Source organism: Pteronotus mesoamericanus, unplaced genomic scaffold, assembly GCF_021234165.1.
Source record: "Pteronotus mesoamericanus isolate MK-2021 breed Mesoamerican mustached bat unplaced genomic scaffold, CSHL_Meso_final scaffold_582, whole genome shotgun sequence".
In the NCBI taxonomy this organism is placed as follows: domain Eukaryota; kingdom Metazoa; phylum Chordata; class Mammalia; order Chiroptera; family Mormoopidae; genus Pteronotus; species Pteronotus mesoamericanus.
This window is the reverse complement of record NW_026555323.1, coordinates 3,538,929-3,560,079: the sequence shown is the minus strand read 5'-3', so window position 1 is coordinate 3,560,079 and position 21,151 is coordinate 3,538,929. Positions and strand designations below refer to the sequence as shown.

Here is a 21,151-nt window from a genome sequence, read left to right as displayed (position 1 = left end):
TTTTGAGAATAGCACAGTCAGTGCAAGCTGAGAGACTTTTTTCAAACCATAATTCATTTGACTTCATTCCCTGATGCTGCAGAACAGTCCTTTGGTGTTCTGAGTTGATCCAGCATAAAATTTAGCTCAGCTAGAACGTTGTCAGCAACCTTGTGTGGTCAAGAGTCTGATGATAATACTTCAGACCTTGCAGGCGAAGTCTCCCACTGCTACACAACTCTGCAGTTGTATTGCAAAAGCAGCCATGGACAATAGACAAACAAATGGTGTGGCTGTGTTCCAATAAAACTTTATTTACAAAAGTGGGCAGCCAGCCTGATTTCGCCTGTAGGCCGTGGCTTCTGATCACTGATGCAGAGCAGCAACTCTTCAGTTTTCTTGTGTAGAGAAATCTACTGGGTCACCCCTGGTTTATTCACTTGGTCTGGGATGGGGCCCCTAACATGGATTTTAAAAAATGCCTCAGTTTGAAATGGAGGGTTGTGGCCTCTGCATCAGATTTTTGAGAAACATTGACAGGAATGTCATTCTCCCTGAGGTGACCAAGTGGGCTTTTGGTAACAGTAGGAAGTGCAGGAGGTAATTTGAGACTGTATTCTTTTGGCGGTAGCCTGCAGTGTAGATAGCATGTGTTGCCAAATGAGGGCAAATCAATATTCTTTGACATCTGATGGCCAGTTGCTTGTAAGGTGGAGGTAACTTCATCTTTTAAAAGTATAAAAATTCTGCCCTGCCTGGTGAGGCTCAGTGGATTGAGTGCCGGCCTGAAGGAAAAAAAAAGGGTCGCCTGTTGATTCCCAGTCAGGGCACATGCCTGGGTTGTGGGCCAGGTTCCCATTGGGGGCATGCGAGAGGCAGCCACATGTTGATGTTTCTACCCTTCTCTTTTTCCCTCCTTTCCCCCTTTCTAAAAATAAATAAATAAATAAATAAAATCTTTTTAAAAATTAAAATTAAAAATTCTGTGGATTAGAACTCAAAATTTTCTGCTGTTAATCATTAAGACTAATATCTGATATGCTTCTGTGTTGCTTCATTCTCCTGTTTGCATTCCCAGAGGACACATTCTTCATCTTAGAATATTAGAAACTGCAGAAATCCTATTCATTCCTCGAGGCTAAGTAATTTTCTGGTGCTCCACTGTGCCAAGCACTCTACAGTCCCTGGAAGTATGTCAGAAAACAAAGACACTGGGTCTCCGTGACAGGTGAAATATACACCAGGGAGTTGCCTGCCTTGTCTCCGTCATAATTTTCTTAAGTGTAGGAAATCTCAATCAATTTTATATCCCTTAGTGCTTAGTGCTTAGTGAAAAGCCCACTGAAATCTCCTTTCCCAGAGGCCTGCCTGTCCAGCAAAGTCACTCTGAGCTGTGTCGCAGCGCTGTCCAGTAGTGATACCGTGCAGGGCTCATAGGGGACATGTCCTAGTCTTCACATTGAAAAGTGAAATACAGGTGAAATTAACTTTATAGTAGATCTTACTTATTTATATCAGTATATCCAAAATATCATTTTGAACATGTAATCAATATTTAAAAATTGATGTACTTTACTACTTTTTTCCCCGCATAGAGTGTTACAAAGCTGGTGCACATCTTACAGTTTCAGTACGTCTCTGGAAAGACTGGTCACATCTTTAGTGCTCTGCATTCATGGCATCTCTTGTTCATCGTAAATGTGGTTTCACTACCAGGCAAAGATTTTAACACACAAGTTATTGCTGATCATGGCTGCTTATGGTCTCAGAAAGGTGAAATATGGTGGAAGGAAAATTCTTTGATGCTCTTTCTTCTATTCAAAAGCTATAACCATAGTATGTGTGTGCACATACAAATAAATGAGATCATATTATGCTGCTTTAAACCACCCCTTCCACTTCCCACCATAATACTAAACCTTATCTTGGACATTTCCTCATGTAATCACAGAAAGCCCTGCTGTCTTCTGACACATCTGAAAATTTGTGTGGTCAAGATATATGAGAAAAAAACAGAATATTTTGCTTTTCTGTTGGAAATTCCCTGGGAAGGCAGCCACTTAGTCTTTCAGTAAGTCCAGGGCAGAGCCTATGATGGCCTCGCAGTGACAGTAACTCCACCACTCTCAGTTTTGGTTATGGGAAACAGTATTAAATACTTTCTACGCATGTTATTCCTAGTGCCCTACCCATTTTAAGAAATGGTTTTACTATATCTCTATCATACAGCTATTACATAGTGTAATTCTCTCACCCTAACCCCTATTTAGTCTTATTTCTGTAAGTAAGTATATATTGAATGCTTATCACCAGTCCTCTCCTGTGTCCCTTGTCATTTTGATTGTCAGAATGTCATCCTCTCTTAGATTCCTTAGGAAGGAATCATGGAAACAACATCCCCTGTCTTCTTGCATGTTTATTAGTTTATCTGTACCCTTTTATATTTGAAGGTCAGTTTTACTGGATATGAAAGCCTTGCCTCACTGTTGCCCTTGAGTATCTCTGAATTATCTTTGGCATAATATGTTGCTGTCCAAATGTGATGCTATTCTAAGTAAGTTAAAAGCTCTTCTTGTCTAGGTGTCAAAAAAATCTTTTTCTTTAAAACCTAGTCATGTTACTGGAGTATATCTTGGTGTTAGACCCTATGCATTGACATTCTTAGGTAACAGGCAGGCTATAGTGGTGTGTGTCCTTAGAATATTTTTTTAATTAATAGTTTTTACTATTGTGTGGGTTTTTTTAATTACAGTTTTTACAATTTATTTTTCCTCTTCTTTTGGTTTTGTGTTTTAGGGACTCCTATCCATATGTTGTATCTCGCTTGCCTGTTTGGTCTTACGTTCCTGTCTAAACAGACTTTTTAAAATTTCTGATTAGCTCTTGAATTCTGTCAACGCATTCCTGAGTTTTTATAATTCTTATTTATGTTTCATGTCTTGTATGTTTTCTTATGCCTTTAAGTTTGTTTTGTAATGGTAACAGTTTTGTTCCTTTTTTCCTTTCTCTTTTTCTTCCTTTTTTTTTTTTTTTGGAGCACTTATTCTGGTATGCTTTCATTTTCTGTAGGTAAATTATTCTGCTACTCGTTATCTTTATAGTCATTCTATAAGGGATTTGATCTGGATACACTCTGCTATTTTTATGTGACATTAGTTTCTTTGAGTTTTGGGAAATTGACTTAGTTTCCTAGTGGGTGTCCGTGTGTTCATACCTTTGCTACAAAGCATATCTGCTGCTTTCTGACACATGCTCTCTCTGTGCCCTTTGTACACTTTTATCTAGACTTTCTCTTTCTTTTGTCCCTGTTGTTGGGTCCAGCTCAAGTGGGATGTCCTGCCAGCAGTGCCTCCTGCGCGGAGCCCTGTGCTGGGGGCCTGGCAGGGCTGCGGCCGGGGTTCCTGGGTGCCACATGGTGCTGGGGGATTCAGGCCAGACCGGAGGCTCCTGTTGTCACCTGCTGTTGGAGCGGGCACAGTCCCTCCAGTGTCAGCTGCTCTTCCCAAGCTGTCCTTCCTTTCTTCCCAGGGAAGACCCGTTGCTTTGGGGTTCTCAGGTCTGGGGTGCGTGAGACACCTTACGGCTTTCCTCAAGTCTGGTTGCTTGTCCCTGTGTGTTTGCATTTTCCACCTGGAGGGGACATGTTGTTTACCTAGTCTGGTGTCAATGTCCATGGGATTTTTGCTTTGTTGAGTAGTTGCCCTGCTTGTATTGGGAATTCAGGAAAGTTTCAAATGCATGCTACTACTGTGGCTGCAAATTTTTCTAGAGGTCTGTGTTTAATGCTTAAATTAATGCTAGTTAAAAAAAAATAATAACTCTATGAACAGCAGTTGAATTAAAATTAAATACTTGTGTTTCAGCTCACTAACGTTGATGAGCCAGCCTGCGTTAGGCCCCTGCATGTAGGGTTGTGCCTGCTGGAACCCGTGGAAGAACATGTGAATCCTTCCCCCGTGCAGCCTCGATCCCCAGGCTGCTGTAACAGCAGGGCTGTGTGTCAGGTGGCCGAAGTGCGTATGTGTGCCCTGGGAGCTTGCAGGAAAGCTCAGGCGGTTTTATGAATGAGATGACATAGAACCTGGGAATTTGAAGGCTGAGCTGAGGCACACAAGACTGATGAGGTGCTAATGGAATAAGTCCTAGGCTGAGAGGAAACACAAAAGCACAGCTTGATAGTGCATGGGCTGCTCAAGCAGGGGTCTGGACGTGAGATTGTTGAGAGCCCAGATGGGTGCTCGGAAGCAAGTTGGACTTCTGCTTCAGGATGTCGATCCTGAGCAATTTCGGACCTCTGGGCAGTGGGGTGACAGGGTTTCAGACGAGCCCTTCGCACATGGTGGAGGGTAAACTGCCGTGCGGTGGAGGTGAGCAGCCTCTGCAAAGGCCAGATAAAGCGTAAGACAGCAGGGGGCAGGGGGAGTGTGGAATAATAGTTGGGCCCTCTGAAGTTTCTGGTCCCAGCCCTGCTCTGCTTTTCACAAGACATTCAAGGCTGAGGTTCTCGGCCCTGGCTGCCTGTGACAATCACCAGTTTAGTGGGTAAGGGATAGGGGTTCAGACACCAGCAAACGTTTTTGAAACTGGTCCGCAGTGATTCTTCTCTGCAGCCAGGGCTGGGAACCAGACTTCCTGGGGAGTCATTAAGTGAACTGGCGCGAGCGCTGATCCAGCAGACCTCGTGCCCTGCTAAGTGCTGGGGCTGCACGGAAGCGGTGGTCCTGGCCTGATGTGCGTGCACGGTGTAGGCATGTAGAGAGGAGAAGATTGGCCCGGCTTCCTTTAAGAAGGAAAAAGAAAGCGAAAGAGCAACCTACTTCTCCACACCCCTGGGCATTTAGGATTTTCCCCCCCAGTATCTACATGACAAACACTGCAATAAATAATTGTGTGCCTATGGGCTTTCATATTGTTAGAGATGTGTATCTTCAGGGTATACCGTCAAAAGGCAAGTGCCTTTGTAGTTCTGGAAGACATTGCCCCGCGCCTCTGCCGAAGAGTGTGGGGCCTTACGTGCCCGTCCGCAGGGTGCCCGTGTCCCTGCGGCTCCCCAGCAGGAGGTGCTGCCAGACTCTCGTCACCAGTCTCTGTGCCGTTTTCATTGGAATTGCTCTCATTGTGAGTGTCAACATCTGGTATAGCTTTGGTGAATTGTTTCATTGTCTTTTGCTTATTTTTATTGAGGTAACATTGTTTTATAACATTATGTAAGTTTCAGGTGTATAACACTATTAATTCGACATTTGTATACACTACAGTGTGCTCACCACCCAAGGTCTAGTTTCCGCCCGGCACCGTACAGTTGACGCCCTTTGCCCACTGTGTCCTACCTCCACCCCCACCCCCGCGCGTAACTAGCAGTCTGCTGTCTGCATCTGTGAGTTTGTGTTTGTTTTACTATTCCGTGTATGAGTGGAATCATACTGTATTTGTCTTTCTCCATCAGACTTATTTCACTTACATGCTACCCTCAAGGTCTGTCGGTATTGTTACAAATGGCAAGATTTTGTCTTTTTTATGGCTGAGTGTAACATCCATTGTGTGTAAGACTTAATCTTTATCCAGTTGTCCCTCGGTGGACACTTGAGTTGTTTTCATGTCGTGACCATTGTGAATAGAGCTGCTGCTATGAATATGTGGGTGCATATATTTTTTTAAATTAGTGTTTTTAAATTCTTTGGATATTCAGAAGTGGAATTGCTGGATCATATGCTAGTTTTATTCTTAATCTTTTGAGGAATCTCCATATTGTTTTCCATAGGGGCTCAACCAGTTTACAATCCCACCAACAAAGCACAAGAGTTCCCTTTTCTCCACATCCTTCCGAGTACTTGTTGTTTCTTGTCTTTTTGATAAGAGCCATTTTAATAGGTGTGAAGTGAAAACTCATTGTAGTTTCGATTTGTGTTTCCCTAATAATTAATAAAGTTGAACATCTTTTGTTGTGCCTGTTGGCCATTTGTATGTCTTCTTAGGAAAATTGTTTATTCAGATCCTCTGCCATTTTTTTAATCAGATTGTTTTCTGTTGTGGACTTGTATTTAAAAGAATATATTTTGGATATTAACTCCTTATCATATATATTATTTGCAAATATCTTTCTCCATTCAGTAGGTTATCTGAATTTTCATTTTATTGATTGCTTTCTTTGCCGTGCATAATCTGTTTAGTTGGATATAGTCCCATTTGCTTATTTTGTTTCTGTTTCTCTTGCTGTAAAAACATTGCTAAGTCCAGTATCAAAGGCCTCAGCACCCGTGCTTCTTTCTGTGTCTTTTATGGTTGCAGGTCATACATTCCAGCCTTTAATCTATTTTGAGTTAATTTTTGTGTGTCGTGTAAGACCATGGTCTAGTTTCGTTCTGCTTGCTGTGTCTGTAGATTTGTCTTTTCTGAGCATTTCATATGAATTGAATTAACACTATATATGGGTTTTTATGACTAGCTTCTTTCACTTAGCATGTTTCAAGGTTCATGTATTTCAGCATGTATTAGTACTTCATTTTTTATTGCAAATAATATTCCATTGTCATAATATATCACATTTTATCCATTCATTGGTTGAACATTTGGCTTATTTCTACTTTTTGGCTATTATAAATGCTCCTGCTATGAACATGTGGGTGTGTGTAGATACATGCTTTCATTTTTCTTGGGCACCCAGGAGTGAAATTGCTGGTGTTTATTCTTTTTTAAAAAGAGTTTCTCCTTTTGTCCCTTCGGTAGGCCTCGGGGTGGAAGTGAAGGTTACGACGCACGCCCAGTACACAGTGGGCATCTCCTCTGCTGTGGGCTGGATGGCCTTTGACCTCAGGTGGTTTGGCGTGTAGCGTGCACTGTGGAAAGTCTTACCTGGTTTAGTGCTTCCAGGAAAATTGATGTGGCTTTAGACTGCTCTGAGTGCTTCATTCCTCTGCAGGGCATGGTGTGGGTTTCCTGGAGATTAGGTGATTTTTTTAAATAACTTGGAAGTATTTTGAAATTTTTTCAGTTGCAGGGCTGTCCTTAGTCATTGTGGTAAAGATTTTCAATTCATTGAGAGGTATAAAGTTTATTATCATTTTTTAATTAAAATATGCCTTTAAAAATGTTTGATATGATTAATATATTCATCCTCTTGTCCACAATGTGCATACAGCATTATAGTGTACAATCTAAAGAGATGGTAGCATACTGGAAGGAAGTTGGAATAACCCTTGATTTCCACAGCTTTGGTGCTTCATCATATAAAGCGGCAGCAGTGCATGTGCTGGTGAAGCCCGTCGCCGTGTGAGCGAGCGGCCAGGGTTTGTGCTGGTCACGTCGGAGCACTGTCCGTCCCCTCTGGAACCCTTCTGATAACCGGAGCTGCAGCTCAGCATTGGAGCATTCAGAATGTATTAAAATGTATTTTAATTGTTAAAGAACATTCATGTATTGGCAACTGTTACTATTATCTTGTGCCATTTGCTTTGTTAGGGCGTGTGTTGTGTAGTCCTACAGGAAAGTGCATGGATCACAGGTGTAATAAGGTTGTAATGTTTACATTTTAATGTTTTTAGTTTGTAGAACGTGACATAATGAACAGTTATTTTCTTTATAGTAACACTTTACTGTAATTATTGCTCTAGGCTCCTGGATTCGGGTTTGGAATTGCAATATCTGGTGGAAGAGATAACCCCCATTTCCAGAGTGGGGAAACCTCAATCGTCATATCGGACGTGCTGAAGGGGGGCCCCGCGGAGGGACAGCTACAGTAAGTGGGTGTCCTCTCGGGGCGGCCGTGCGACAGGCCCTGGGCCGCCCGGGTCACCGGCTCGCTGTTCACATGAAGTGACTACCCAGGAAGGTCTTTACATGAATACACATTTGTTCTTATCTTGACCTTAAACCGAAGGTCCCTGTAAAAATAAAGATAGTGAAAAGGAAACTTTTACTCAGTTTTGGTAGAATCTGGCCTTTAGGAACCTCTCATCCTGAGTTTTGCCCTTGTTCTTCAGTAAGATTATCAAATAAAAAGAGGCAAGGATACATTATTAGCAAAAGAGTAAGAGTATAATCAGAAGGATTAAAAGAAAATTGGAAAGAGTTTTTTTTTTTTAATGGGAAAAACATTTTCAGCTGTATGACATAGTATCATTTATGCCCTGTACTTGTACCACCAAAATTACTTTGTGTATTGTTTGGCCCTTTGGGGAAACATTAATGATTTTTAAAAATGAATGATCTGTGGTTAGTAATTTAAAAAAAATGAGTGATCTTTGGTTAGTTACTTGCTAAACATGCTTGTGGGCAATCTGAGAGTAAACAGACATTTTATCATGGCAGACAAATAGATTAATTCGCCCACAATTAGAATATTTTTTTACAAGTACTCATCTTGAAAATATCTTCACAAATTTATCTGTATGTTTTTCTCTAACATGTTATTCTTGTGACTTTTTCCCTTAGGGAAAATGACCGTGTTGCAATGGTTAATGGAGTTTCAATGGATAATGTTGAACATGCTTTTGCTGTTCAGCAACTAAGGAAGAGTGGGAAGAATGCAAAAATCGTAAGTCTCTTCTGCCTTTAATCTAGTAAAGGAACCAGCTTTACTGTTGATAATGTTTCTAGTGTTTCAACGTATCCTTCCTCTTTAAGAAAATGAAATCTGGACCAGTAGTTCTGAAGTGAGCTGTCTTTATAAGGAGTTTTTTCCCCTAATTCTGGTGATGTGTTTTGTCACTAGTGTGTTTATTTTCTCAAAGTTCAGGTACCAGGGTTTTCAACTAAAAAGAGAAGGACGGGTGAATGGTTACTTGCTTCTTTATGGCTTAAAGTTTCCTTCTTTTTAGGTACTTATGTTGGATTGAATCCAGGCATGTAATCTGTTTAAAATGTAAAGGGTGGGGAGAAAGTAGGTTTACAGTTCATATGCAAAATAATACAATGATTAATAAATAATAATACAAGAATAAAATTTGTGTTGCATACTTCCAGTTGGAAACCCACTTTTGTCCCACGCTGGAGAGCTCTGCTTTGTTAGTTTGTCAGGTGGGCAAATTTTACATTGTCCCTTGAAGACATACATCATCAGCTGTTTTCCTAGTTACTGTGCGGTAGTTTGAGGAGAAAGTGGTAAGATTTTCTCTGTAGAGTTGTTCAGGGTGCATTTGATGTTATTGTTTTAGTATATAGGTAGAATCTTCTATCTGATGTCTGAGAATGTTTTTTTAAGTAAAGGAAAAGAAGTTCAGTGAACTCTTGACATTGTCCTCTAAACAGTTAAACTAGGCAAACGTGGCACAGGATGGACGTAACGTAAAAGCCCTATTTAAAGTGCCTTCCACACTAAACAGCTTGTTAACCGCTTCGCCCACTTTGCTCGCCCCCGTTTCTGCCCCGTGGCGCCTCTGACGGGACTGAGTGACGCACTGTCGCGGCCTGCGCTCGCGTGCACAGAGAGCAGGAGGAGGAGGAGGAGGAGGAGGCTGGCGGCTAGCTGCTGGTCCTGCCTTGTCCGCTGGTGGCCTTCCAACTTCCCAGCGGACACTCAGAACCCAGCAGGAAGGAGAGGCTGGAGTGAGGGACCTGCATTGTGCTCTGCCCTCTGGGCGCTGTCGGGCAGCGGTGTCCCTGAGGCTGCGCCCCCAGTTGCTTGGCCCCCTCGCCCGTGCAGGGTGCAGCCCAGTGTCGTTGCTGCCTTCTCCTGTCGCCTTGGAGCCGGTGTTCAGTCACCGCGCTCCAAGTGACAGACATCCTCTGTTGGTGCATTTTCACAGCCTCAAGCAGTCACATTCTTACAGCTGTCGGAAACGGCAGTTCCCGTGCAGACTGGCTAGTGGGTGGAGGAGGTTTTAAACAGTTTTTGTAACATGAGCTTAGCTTTTACAGAAACAAATTGCTAATTTTTATACACCAAATAAGCTTTAGCTGTCTTGCCTTAGCTACTGATCCTGAGCATTATCATTGTTACTCATAGTGTTTTCAGACGGTGGCCACACATTCCAAGGTGAGCGCTGTAGGTAAATGGGTTTTCTTCCTGTGTGGGAGCTTCGTCCATGCCCTCATTGTCCTGTTTAGCGGGTGTGGCAGTTATGCTTGATGTGAACGCTTAAAATTTTGAAACAAATTTTAGGGGAAAAAATGCCTACTTCAAAACAGTCTATCTGAATTGAAGACTCAGTGTAAAATAAAACAATGAAACTGTGCAATTACTACAATAAAATACAGAAAAATACGATGGGGCAGCGGATGGCAATTCCAACAAGGGATTTTGCATAGAGTTTTGAACAGTGGAAGAGATGCTGGGAGAACTGTGTGAGGTCTCAAGGTGCCTGCTTTGAAGGGGATTCAGGCATCATTGTTCTGTGTACGGCATTTCTTGTATCTTCTTCAATAAACATCTGTTTTTCATACTACATGGCTGAATACTTTTTGAACAGACAAAAAGGCTAACAATACATACAGTACTCTAGTATGACGATTTTCACGATATACATGCAAAGGACACGGATAAATAAAAAAAGAAACGTAAATGGGCAATCTATACACTATGAGATGATCACATTCACTTGCAATTTCAAAAATACCTCATTTGCGATATTATGTTTAGTCTATGAGTTCGGCAAAGATGAAAAAGCGTTGATGAAATTAGACTCTGAACGCCCTGCTGGTTGTCTGAAGGGTAAATGGGCAGTCCCTGCATCAAAAGCCAGTCACACCCTCTGCCTCCACGGAGCCGCGCACAGAAGTCGCTCTGAAGACTGGGCCCTGAAACACCCATCGGTGGCTGCCTAGGGCCGCGCGGGCGCTCCCTGCCGCCTTCACAGCGCTGCGTCCCTTCTGGGGAGGTGTCGGGCCCAGGGATGCTGCTTAGTACGTTCAGAATTTTAGTAAAAATTACACATGCATACTGTGCTATAAGCAATATCTATTTCTGCCTTCACCTATCTGTAAAATAGAATAAAGCACATTTATGGTAGTTATATTAGCAAAGAGGTACTAACATTTTAATTCAATGGAAAAGAGATCATTTACTAAGCCTAATGCCTAAAGGGCTCTTAGCTTATGAAAACGTAATTATATGAACAACCCAACCACCACGGCAATGTAAGAGCACGGGGAAGAAAAAAAGATGAGTAGACCAGGGAGGGGAAAGAGAAGCCAGTTATTCAGAACTGCAAAAAACGGAACTCATCTGTAATGACCTTGAGGTTCTGGTGATGGCCAGGGGTAGCTGAGAAAGACCTCTTACAATGAAAGGCCACATTCTGAGACCCTGGGGTCTTACTCTAAACATCACATGGCAGTGAAAACCTAACATAAATTAATGACATGATCAAGTCTTTCCAAACGTAGAAATGCATGACTGCTCTCTGCTAATTAAAACACCCACCCCCTCCCTATGGCCCCCCAGAGCAAAGCATACTTGGCCAGCCTTCTTGGATTCTGCTTTTCCGACTGATGTAGAGGAAAATCTGTCCTTGAGCTGCCCCAAATCCTTCTTACATGTACTCTACCAAATGCGTTACAGGCTTTAGACCTCCCTCCTACCTAATCGTTTCTGTGGCGGAGGCTGGAGTGTAGGGGTAAAGTTTCCTTGGATGCATTATCCGTGTGGGGTATGTTTACTGAATATGTTGCGGGGAAACAAAACCGTGCAGCATTTCAGAGGGACGGAGGATTCTGTCAGGTACAGTGAATTTACAGAGGACGCAATCAGCAAAGTGTGGAGACGCTGCCGTCTGAGGGGGAGGGTAATTCGGGGCTGGAGTGGGTCATGGCAGGTGACGGAGGGTAGGAGGAAGCCATTGAAGCATCACACGTGATGTCTCGTGCCAGCATGGGAGGAGGGGAAGCCGGGAGGGCGGGATTGACGGACTGAAGAATAGGAGGGGACGGAGGGGTGGGGACACGATTCGGGAGAGGAAGGTGTCAGAAGTCAAAGACAAGGCGTGGTACCCAAGGTTTTACGGACTCCTGAAGGAATCAGGAGTGGCCCAGTGTGAGCAGGCCAAGGGCAGACGGCGGCTGAGAGGTGACCTAATCAGGACGTAGTGTGTATAGACCTTGCACTACAGGAAGGGAAGGAAATAAGTGGACAGGGAAAATTGAACCAGTCACCAGAGTCATTGAGGAAAGAAAACCTGAGGAAGTAATTTACACATAAACTTGAAATTACAAATTGGAGAGATACAGGGACTGAAAGCAGTTTCTGTTGGTGAAGCGTGATGGAGTATTAGCTCCAACACTAAGCCGAATGTTAGTACAGAGGTAGAAGTAAAAGGATCTCTTTGAGGTCCAGCAGGAGGACCATTGTTGGCCTTGATACTGAGGGATTCTCAAGTTTTTAAGGAATCAGGCTGGGCTTGCAAGTTTGCTATGGTTTGGAAGCAACTATGGAAAATTTTGGTACTGGAGTATAGTGCTCCATTTTTATTCAAACCACCCATAATTATTAGTTCTTTAAGCTTGTTGTTATTACACCTAGAAGAGCTTTCTGAAGTAGTGAAAGTAAGGACTTCATTTGGCCCACGATTCCAAATTTGGTTTAGACAACTCTGTTTATCAGGAGAGCAGAAAATGCAGCCATTGTGGAAATGTATTCCTTAGTAACTTGTTAGAGTTGTGCACTGTATTTCTGATTTATAATTGGTTTAATTAATATGGCACCAGAAATATGTAATTTTCTTTTCTGTTAGGAACTGAAGCCTCCCATGACATGAAAACCAATCAGCTTCTTTTATAATCTTTTTTTTTTAACCTGTAGACCATTCGAAGGAAGAAGAAAGTCCAGATCCCTGTCAGTCGCCCTGACCCTGAGCCAGCATCCGAGAATGAAGAAGACAGTTACGATGAGGAAGCGCACGACCCGCGCAGTGGCCGTGGGGGGCTGGGCAACCGAAGGAGCGAGAAGAGCTGGGCGAGGGACAGGAGTGCAAGTAGAGAGAGGAGCCTGTCTCCGCGGTCCGACAGGCGATCCGTGGCCTCCAGTCAGCCCGCCAGGCCCACCAAGGTCACGCTGGTGAAGTCCCGGAAGAATGAAGGTAACCCTCTCCCCGCTTGCCGCTCGTTTTCCCGTGCACAGCTCCACACTGACTGTAATGAACGAGAAGGAAGCGCGCCATCTCTTCATGCGTTTGCTTTTGTTGCCTTTTGCCGTCTTCGTTCTTGTGTCCTGTTGCTGTAAGGCAGCTACTGTTACCGCAAGCTTCTGAAATCACCTGTTTCCTCCTCTGGAATCATTTCGTTGTAGCAGACGCTACTCCAGATAAATGGTCTGTAATTGGATTTGGGGTTTCTTGTGAATAGAACAGCCACATACAAACCAGGCTCACAAGAAATGTCACACTGCGAACAAGTTGAAATGCAGCGTTTCACTTAGCCCTTAGGGACAGTGGCGGCATAACCGTGGGGCAAAATCTCGTATATTGGGGGTGAGGGGGCAGAGTTTTTAAATGGAGAGATTAGTGGGAAGGAGCCGTTTATAGGGCATTTCTCTGTAATGCAGGCCTTAAAGAAATTGGAAGTGAAGGCCAGCTGCCTCCCCCAATCACGATTGATAGAAATGACTGAATCGTGGCATCTTCCTGCTGTGGGCACGTCTCACCGTTGCAGGAAAGCATTTACGACCGATCGTTTTGATGGCAAGGATCCCGTGAAGGCCCACTTGGTCTTTGCCAAACCCTGGCACGTCTCTCCCCCTCTCTCGCTCCCCGGCGCCCTCCGCAGCGGGCTTCGCAGGCGCTCTCTGCATCTCGCCCCGCACTCTGTGCCCCTCTCTCGGGCTGTTCCACCCTGTTCCCGAAATGGTTCGCACTAAGCCTGTGGAAATGCTCGGTCTTTGTCTCACTTGCCTTTTCGGTCACCTTGTACGTTAACTACTCTGTTTTTTGAAATAGTGTCTCCTCTTGGCTTCTGTGATACTGTGTCCTTTTGGGGTCCCCCCGCCCTTTTTTTTGTATCCTTGGCAAGCTCATTCGCCTTATCCCACCTTTTAATGTCTTCAGATTTGTTCTAGAATCTTTCCCACCTCCCCAGGCAGTCTCACCTGGGCGGTCTCTGTCTGAGTCAGCTGCTGAGCTCCGAGACACAGGGCTGGGCCCGGAGGCTGTGTGCACTCTGGCGTCCCAGCGGGCGGTGGCCACGCCCTCCAGGCCTGCGCAGCTCCCTCAGGCTCAGAGTGGTTCAGACGAAACTCACTCCTGTCTCCCTCTTGCAGTGTTTCTTTGTCTTTCTTAGGAAGCATTCCACTAAACACGTTCCTAGCTACCCAGTGTCGCCAGCCCCTCCTAGGTGATGAGTTGGTTGTTCTTGACATTTTTTCCCTCTCTGTCCTTTGCCCAGTTAGCTCATCCCAGCTTCCTAAATACCACCCTTGACTGCCCTGCTTGTGCTTTCCTCTACCGCCACCACCCTCATCCAAGCTTCTGTCCTCTCTTTTCTTCCAGCTTTATTGAGGCATAATTGACGTTGTATATAAATTATAAAACAGTATATGTGAAGGTATACAGCATGATGGTTTGGTGTACATATACTTAGGAAATGATCGCCACAATCAAGTTAATGAACATATCTATCATCTCACAGAGTTGTTACACGCATGCGTGTGTGATAAGCACCATCATCTCTTTGGTGGACTCATTCCACCTCATAAACTAGTCTCCAGATCCCTTTTAGTGGATTCTGCAGACTTGCTCACAGAGGCCATTTTCTGCAATGCTCCTCCCTCTTTCATATCCCGGCTCCCCGCCCCCCGCCCCCGTCCCTGCTGCCCTGCCCCGTGGCTTCAGCGCACCTGCCAAGGCTTTCCTCCATGTCTTCTGGCCCATTTGTTTTTAGCATCCGTGTTTACTACCCCCCACCACACACACACCCCCCACAGCACATGTACCTCGTCCTGCAGGTTTGGTTTGAACATCTCCTCTGAGTATTTCCCAGGCGCAGTTTCAGCTTGAGGACAGCAGTCCCCTCTGCCGGGGCGGGGGTGGGGGGAACGATGTCCCTGAGCCCTATTAGACACAGGACGCCGCACTGCCCCTCCGACCTCTTCCTCACACTGCTGATCCCCACGCTAACATCTTCCCCCTGCTGACTGCACGTCGCCGGAGCACAGCTGTTGACTCTCGCTTGCTGCCTTGTACCCACAGTTCCATGTTGACCCACGGAAACACTTGGCATGGGTGGGTAGATTAATATGTGAGGGCTATTTTGGAGTCATCTCTGTGTTGATCATTTATAACTTGTAAAGCTTGACTGTGGACAGCCTTTGCCGTTCTCCTCTGGTATGAGAGCTGTTCGACAGCGCGCGGTTGACTGCGGGATCCTCCGGAGAGTCCTTTTCTGGTTTTCACCCTGAATCTGTCCCTGCCTGTGAGCACTCCGTGTGTGTTTGCCGATAGTTAAACTGTAACTGGTGGAACTTGCACGAGTTTGAGTACCAGGTCTATGACCTTATCTCATACTAAATGATTTTCTATTTCTCCTCTTGGTTTTTGATTTTAGGGTTTTTTGTTTTGTTTTAAATGCAGTAAGACTCAAGAGTCCTCCTCCCCTCCTGACAGCCTAGAAGCAGCCCTTTTCCTATCGACATTATGTTGTAGTCATTGTTTTGGACAGTTTTCTGGACTCTTCTGGTAGTTTCCTCTACTCTGACCAACTCCCTCACCCATGGGTACAGTTTACTCTGGCCTCATTCTTGGCTACGTGGTTGGGTGTCAGGAGGAAAGGGGTGGCATTTTTAACTCCCGCCCAAACGCCCCTGGCTAGGTGTTGCCTAGTTTGCTCTGCTACCCGTAGTATGTGCTGACCAATGCTTTGCATACCTCTTTCCAGTGTTGCGGGTGTGTGGGGTCAGAAAGAAAGGCTTTTGCTGTAGAAACTGGGTGAACAAGAACAGTATATGCTTGGTAACACTAGTCATCGCTAAAATCGTCCGCCTTTGCAGGGTCGCCCAGACCTCAGCCAGCTTGCTGTTTGGACGTAGAGTCATTAAAGCTTCTGAGAAGCTGGTGTGTCAGCACAGCGTGGAGGGACAGAAACGGCCTTCTCCTCGGGACCTGCCCTCTGTCAGGAGAGTGGGGCGCAGCGTGTCTGTCCTGTGTGGGAACCACATAGTTGGCCCTCAGCCCTTCCAGGGCCCCCGCAGGCTTGCTGGTGATGAAACGCCTTCTTTGCAGGGTGGCCCAGAGTGACCTCTCGTTATTGGTTGTACTTAAAAACTCTAGGTGGTGATTATTCGTCTTATAACTCTATTGAAGTGATTAGGATTTTACACTAAGGACATTTAAATATATCATTTCAGAATATGGTCTTCGATTGGCCAGCCATATATTTGTAAAGGAAATTTCACAAGATAGTTTGGCAGCAAGAGATGGCAATATTCAAGAAGGCGACGTCGTACTGAAGGTACACTCTTACTCTTGCATTTTAATGAGCTGAAACAGAAAACGAGTTTTAATGGGACTGCATAGCTTCTGCTCACATTTGAAGAAGTTTTCCCAGAAGAATTAAACATCGGTGTCGGGGGCCGGGCAGTTTGCCACGGTCCACTTTTCCCTGTCGGCACTCATGCCCTCCTTTCCGGCGTGGAGCCGCCTGAGAGAACGAGTCGCTGTCGGTTCAAATCCCTCACTAGTAGGAGCTGCTTTATGGCGGTGTTTCTTCTCGTACAGGCCGTGGTTTTGACAGCTGCTCTAGACATCACTGAAATGTTCATTTTGTGACTGTACTTTTCAGTAGCAGAAAGTGACAGGCTTTGGGGGAGGGGCGAAGGGATCCTAGTTTGGGTTCCCTGACAGAGTGAGTGGGGTAAAAATGTGATTATTTCAGGGAGGAGGGGGACGTCGCTAATACAGAAAAGTGTGAAGAGGATGTTGTGAGTCGTGCAGCAAGCCAGGAAGGGGCCTAGCTGTTCCTGTTCAGAGCGGACTGAAGCTAACATTTGCAATTGTGTCATATACTGTCAACCTGCTGTGTCTCTTCCGTTGCAGATAAATGGTACTGTGACGGAGAACATGTCACTGACAGATGCAAAGACGTTGATAGAAAGGTCTAAAGGCAAGTTAAAAATGGTCGTTCAGAGAGATGAACGGGCTACGCTGCTGAACGTCCCTGATCTGACCGACAGCATCCACTCTGCCAACGCCTCGGAGAGAGACGGTGAGTGCGTCCCAGCGCGTCTGGGGCCGAGGGGCCCTGGGAGGGGCGCTGCCCTGAATTGCCGGAAGGTTGGGCGTGTCGGAGTGAACTGACTTTCTACAGGCAGGCTGCCTTCAGGGTTTCACAGTTGCAAATACCCATACGGTTGGTTTTATTTTTCCCAGTTTTATTGAGAAACAGTGAACATACATCACTGTATAGGTTTAAGGTATACGGCATGATGAGTTGATGTGCATATATTGTGAAATGATTACCACAGTACATTTAGATAGCATCCATCGTCTTTTAGATACAATAAAAAGAAAAGAAAAGAAGACTTCTCCTTGTAAAGGGAACTCTTAGGAGCCACTCTCTTAAAAACTTCCCTGTATGTCATGCGGCAGGGTTAGCTGCAGTCCTTGTGTTACACAGGGCCATGCCTATGAGTTAGCCTGTCTCATAACTACAGGCTTGTACCTTTTGATCACCCTCCTCCAGTTCTCCCTCCTCCCACCCCCAGCTCTGGTAACTGCAAATCTGATCTCTTTTTCTCTGAGTTTGGTGAGGTTTGTTTTTAAGAGTCTGCATATAAGTGAGGTCAGACAGCGTTTGTCTTTCTCTGACTGTTTCACTTAACCTGATGCCTTCACGGTTCACCCGTGTTGTCACAACGTGTTTGTTTTCCTGTGGACAGCACACCACTGTTGATCAGTGGCTGATGAAGCTACTGCTTAAATCAATCATTTTTCATGAAATTATAGTTAGTAGCTTATCTCCATTATCATTGGAGTACCTTATAGAATATTTTATTACACTCATCTCACGGGAAAATAAATGGCACCCTTTTGTTTTGTTTAACAGATATTTCAGAAATTCAGTCACTGGCGTCAGATCATTCTGGTCGATCGCATGACAGGCCTCCTCGCCACAGCCGGTCCCGATCTCCTGACCAGCGGTCGGAGCCGTCAGACCATTCCAGGCATTCTCCGCAGCAGCCCAGCAACGGCAGGTAGCCTCGCTCGCTCTCCCTGCAGCATGGAGTAGCCGCGCGGGCTTGACACGCGTTTCTGGTCTTGCTTACAAATAAAACTAGGAGAGTAGGTTTTCTTTTGATCTTTCAAGATTACATCTGTTTTTCTTTATCGGTTTAGGTATTTCTTATCTAGGAAAAGAGGTCAGACTTTTCCTGAAAGGGCTAAATAGTAAATATTTGAGGCATGTGAACCATCCACTATCTTGTCACTCCTCTGCTCTGTCTTTGTAGCACAGAAGTAACCGTAGACAATATGGAAATGAGTAGGCATGGCTGGGTTCCAATAAAACTTTACTTTTAACAACAGTTGGCCCACAGCTGCAGTTGGCCGACCCTCTGCCTTGAAAGATGCTAGCAAGCTTACATGCTTTACTGCTCGAGAAAGTTAACTATAGTAGGAGGCCTTTACTAGACAGATTAGTCTGGATTTTGTTTTCCCCTTTTAAAAACACGCCAGTATTTATGACGAAGGGTTTGCTATGCTAGTAGTATGTGACTTGCCTGAGTTTATGTTGTCTTTGGGGCCACCTTCACATTTTAGCACCTAAAGAAAATAACAGCCCTTATCTCTAGGAAAATGCTACATGCATGTAGCATTTTACATACAATTTCTGGACAGTCCCAGGGCTTTGCAGGCCACCGCTGACCTAGGCTTTGGCATCAGTCCACATGACGATCTCCTGGAGACGCTCGGAAATTCGAGGCCAGAGCTGAACAGTGAAGGATTAGAGTTGGTGGTTGGGCACTTGCCTGCATAGAGGTGATAGGCCAGGCCACAGACGGCACGCACAGAGCGCGGAGGCGGCCGAGGCCCGGACCGCGGGGCGGGCGAGGTGGCGTGGGAGAAGGGCAGGGAGGAGGCAGAGGTGCCTGGTTTATCTTTAAGACTGTCGGACGCCAGAGTGACCCTCTCTCTGCTGCTGTTGTTAGGTGTGTGTGAAGCTGATTTCCTCTAAATTTCAGATTTTAGATGTATAAATCATACTAACCCTGATTTTTATTTTCAGATCGTAATGATTTTCTTTAAAAGTGCAGTGTATTGCATGCAAAACTGGCTTCTCTTAGCAGTGATGATTGTGAACTGCTGCAGGGTGCTCTCTTCGTTCCAGAGCTCCTGCTCACACAGCAGAGGTGCTTCTGGGGGGGGCTGCTGCGCAGGCCCAGACCCGCGAGGTGACCGGGCCGCTGGCAGCGCAGGTGCCGGCCCCAGCCTTATGTTCCTCTCCCCATGAGCCGTGCTGGTTCCAAGCAATTGGGACAGGAGTTTCCTTTTTTTTAAAAAAAGAAAGAGATACTCATCAAAAATTTGACCTTTTATTTTTATTGTAAGCAAATTCTAAATCTTAGAAAGTTCTTTTTGATCTCGACATTGTTTTTTCATTTAGATTTCCTGAACACTTGGCATCTGTAACTTCAACTTAAAAGTTGAAATTTTTAGGAATAATTAACTTTTGTCATACTACATTAGGATGTTTTACTTCTCTTGGGAACCTCACATAGTCTCATGGGTAACAATAGTTATATGCAGTTCTTTCATAAAAATACAGAATCCTGCGCCCTGTTCTCAGTTCATCTGAGATACAGGCAAGGAATACTTCCCTATTTTTTTAAGTTTGTATTATCATTCCCTTCTGTGCGCTTCCAGATTGAGGACTTTCTGGTGAGAACATGCAACATGTACTGAAGAGAAGATAGTACTGCAACTATGGAAGTCTTCATATTCTTCCCAGATTTTCATGCTGGGGGTTTAAGGTCCTAAAAATTGAGTAACCTGCCAGTAGACAAGGTGTAAAACAGTGCTAGTTGCGTAAAGGTTGCACTTCTCCCCGAAGTTAGCGTGCAGGCCCACATTGCGAGGGTGCCCTGCTCTGAGAACCGTAACGTCCCAGTGTAAAGGTGCCCGGGACCGTCACTCAGTCTTTTTTTTCAATTGTCCAGGTACAGTTGTTTCCATTTTCCCTTCACACTCCCCCCTCCTTGCTTCATACAGTCTTTTATTTTTGTTATTTTGTTTATACAGATGACTTTGTTTTATAAATGTTACTTAAATTCTGTTTTTATAGAAGTGATACAAAGATGACTTGTTCTCTGTGAGAGAAGTTTCAGTTCAGAGTGTAAAGAGGTCTGGCTTGGTAAAAATCTCTCTCTTAGGTTTCCATGCGTTTTTAGGTCATATAGTTAACTGCTGAGATACCTTCATTTTGCCAGAGACAGTAGAATATAGTGATTTCTTTGGGCATCAGAGCTAGACTGGCTGGTTGAAACCCCAGCCTGCACGTTGGTTACTCGCATGACCTTGAACCCGCTCCGCGCTTTCGTTTTCCCACTTGCTGTGAAGTACGCAGGGCCGTACACTACAGAGCTGTGAGAACTAACTTCGTTATTGCAACACCCGGCACAGTGTCAGCTGCCGCTATTGCGAGGAGGAGGAGTGAGTGTCCTTACACATTTGCTGGCATTGAAACATTTGTAAGATTTCCTCCTGTAGGCAGGTAAACTTAGGCTGTGACCTAGTGGTGAGGCGCAGGGTTGTGTAGCTGACGAGGGATCGGTACCAGGATTAAAACTTGTGGCTTTTCAAGTCTTTGACCTTACTGGTGTAGAGAAAGAAGGAAAGTGAAGGTTTATTGCTACTTAACCTTCAGGGGACAAAAGTCTACAAAGCGTCCCATTGTTGTCATGACCTACTTACGTAGCTCTGTCTTGTGTTCTTAGAGAGCAAAAGTTACGTGGACAGAGGTCTGAGAAAAATGCGTGAGCTTGTTTTTCAGTACAACCAGCTGAGCAACCCACGCGTACTGTCGTTGGCAAACCCTGGCCTGCGGTCCAAGTCCAGCCTGCTGCCTCGTTTTGCAAATAAAGTTTTATTGGAGCCTGCCCTGCAGTGACATGACAAGAGGTTGCCGCAGAGGGTATAGTTAGCCCGTCCCCAGTCTAGACTGTTAAAGTAGTTCTGTTTTTAAAAAGTAAAAAACAATTTAGGTGTAGGGAGAAGGATTATACTGATTTTCTGTATACCTGATATTTGTTTTGTAT

The 21,151-nt window shown here is 44.8% G+C and overlaps 1 protein-coding gene across 8 annotated transcripts in view; it reads left to right on the top strand.

The window, feature by feature from the left end:
- TJP1 (tight junction protein 1) overlaps positions 1-21,151 on the top strand; it is a 199,481-nt gene that overhangs the window by 140,826 nt on the left and 37,504 nt on the right. For all 8 annotated transcript variants that reach the window (XM_054561922.1, XM_054561917.1, XM_054561916.1 and 5 more), the window contains 6 exons: positions 7,590-7,714; positions 8,410-8,512; positions 12,713-12,989; positions 16,247-16,350; positions 16,935-17,103; positions 17,944-18,091. In XM_054561922.1, coding sequence (XP_054417897.1) covers positions 7,590-7,714; positions 8,410-8,512; positions 12,713-12,989; positions 16,247-16,350; positions 16,935-17,103; positions 17,944-18,091 — 926 coding nt within the window. The remainder of the gene's footprint in view (positions 1-7,589; positions 7,715-8,409; positions 8,513-12,712; positions 12,990-16,246; positions 16,351-16,934; positions 17,104-17,943; positions 18,092-21,151) is intronic.